Source organism: Nicotiana tabacum, chromosome 4, assembly GCF_000715075.1.
Source record: "Nicotiana tabacum cultivar K326 chromosome 4, ASM71507v2, whole genome shotgun sequence".
Taxonomy (NCBI): domain Eukaryota; kingdom Viridiplantae; phylum Streptophyta; class Magnoliopsida; order Solanales; family Solanaceae; genus Nicotiana; species Nicotiana tabacum.
The window spans coordinates 78545202-78547409 of NC_134083.1; the positions used below are offsets into that span (position 1 = coordinate 78545202).

Sequence of the window (2208 nt, forward strand, 5' to 3'; positions counted from 1 at the left end):
CTTTGCTTCTTTTCTCTGAGCAGATTGTTTTTTGTTGGAACGAACAAAATACAATTTTATTTTACATGATGCACTTAATGTTCGCACCAAATTAAATAAATTAAATTCTAAGGATAATTAATTACAAAATTGAGGTGAATATATATATATAAAGCCACTATTATCAAAGTTATGCCATACATTTATTAGATTTGTATAACTATTTTGGTGTATATAAGTTTTCCCTTGTTACATCCATAAAAACAGCTGACTATCAAACAGAACTAAAAATAGAAAGTGAAAAAAGAGGGAGAAGAAAGAAAAGAAGTAGCCTGGAAATAGGACTCTTGGTGGAAGAGGACTCATCCATAATTCCCAATTTAATACTCCCAACAAAAAAGACATAAAAGCAAACATCATCACTTTGTTGCCACACAACATTTTCCTTAACTATATAACATAATCATAAATAATATTGCGTTTCAAATAAGTTAGTTTTACTCTACACGAAATTTAAGGAAAAAAAAAGTAATTTTGAAATTTGTGATCTTAAACGTTTAAAAGGTAAAAGTTTTGTAGGGTCATGACATTTGTATGATTATAAAAGATTCTCATTAAGGATAAAATAAATAAAATAAAAAATTTAATAAAATAAAACAACAACAACAACAACAACAACAACAACCCAGTAAAATCACACTAATGGGATCTGGGGAGGGTATTTTATTTTTTAATAAAATAAAAAATTTAAAATAATTATTTTTAAATTTAAAAATATATCATTTATTTTGAAAGACACTAAAAAAAAAAAAACTCTTATTTTGTGAAACAGTAAGGTTTATGGATTAGGCCACGCGTTGGTTCCTTTCTCCAACTTAGAAGCCTCCTATGAAACCTCCTCCTAATCCTCCTCAAATTTCCGCTCTTTATAACAATCCTCCGTGCACACTTTTTTTCCACTCAACTCAATATCCCCTCCAACTTTGAATTCTTTCAAGAATTTGAAATTCCCTTCCGCCGTCTTAACAAATTATCTTGTTTCACTAAAATATCAAAATTAATGGCATCACCACAAGAGAATTGCACTACACTTGATTTAATTAGGCAACATCTTCTTGATGATAATGTTTTCATGGAACATTATTGTCCCCAACCAATCCTTTATTCTCAAAGCTCCTCCTCTTCTGAATCTTTAAACTCCATTGCTTCTGAGCTCAATAACGAGACTTTTTCCTTTGAACCAACTCTCAAGTATGCCGACACAGCCCAAAGTTCCAATCTTGATATCTCAAGCTTCTTTAACAATTCAAAAACAGAGTTTGATAGCTTCGAGTTTGAGACAAAACCAAATGTGTCCGCTGCTCGTATTAGTTCAAATTCTCCGAAGCAAACGAGCTTCAAAGAACGCAAGCCTTCTCTTAACATTGCGATACCAATGAAGCAGCAGGAGGTTGTTCAGAAAGTGGAAGTAGTTCCAACCGAGAAGAAGCATTACAGGGGTGTTAGGCAACGGCCATGGGGCAAGTTCGCAGCAGAAATTCGTGACCCGAACCGAAAGGGGACTCGGGTGTGGCTAGGAACCTTTGACACTGCTATAGAGGCGGCTAAGGCATATGACAGGGCGGCGTTTAAACTTAGAGGAAGTAAAGCAATAGTGAATTTCCCTCTCGAAGTTGCAAACTTTAAGCAACAAGATAATGAGATTCTACAGCCGGCCAACTCAGGCCGGAAAAGGATGAGAGAGACGGAGAATGAGGAAATAGTGATCAAGAAGGAAGTAAAAAGAGAAGAAAGAGTCCCGGCGGCGGCAGCTCCATTAACGCCATCAAGTTGGTCGGCGATTTGGGAGGGTGAAGATGGAAAGGGTATTTTTGAGGTGCCGCCATTATCACCATTATCTCCACATATGGCGTATTCTCAGCTTGTCATGATATAATCAATAGTGGATAAGGAGTCTATAATTTGGGATGTTAGTATTTGGATATAAATATGCACCTGACTGTGAAGAAAGTCTGAGGTGAAATCAAGAATTAAGATTAAGATTCAATAGAAGATGTAGAACAGTAGAATAGGCCAGGGATGTGTCTTTGGGTCTTTAATCTTTTCCGATTTTATTGATTTAGCGTTATTTCATGTAAATACGCTGTGAGTTTAACAATTTGTTCGATTCATTTTGTGAAGTAATTCAATTTAAAGCCAGGTAGGAAGACTTACAAATTTCTACTCATG

The 2208-nt window shown here is 35.0% G+C and overlaps 1 protein-coding gene across 1 annotated transcript; it reads left to right on the top strand.

Annotated features, from left to right (window-relative positions):
- Positions 1 to 995: 995 nt before the first annotated feature.
- On the top strand, positions 996 to 2208 carry LOC107790518 (ethylene-responsive transcription factor 5). Its single transcript, NM_001325499.1, has one exon. The coding sequence runs from the start codon at positions 1040 to 1042 to the stop codon at positions 1913 to 1915; it is 876 nt and encodes a 291-aa protein (NP_001312428.1). The 5' UTR covers positions 996 to 1039; the 3' UTR covers positions 1916 to 2208.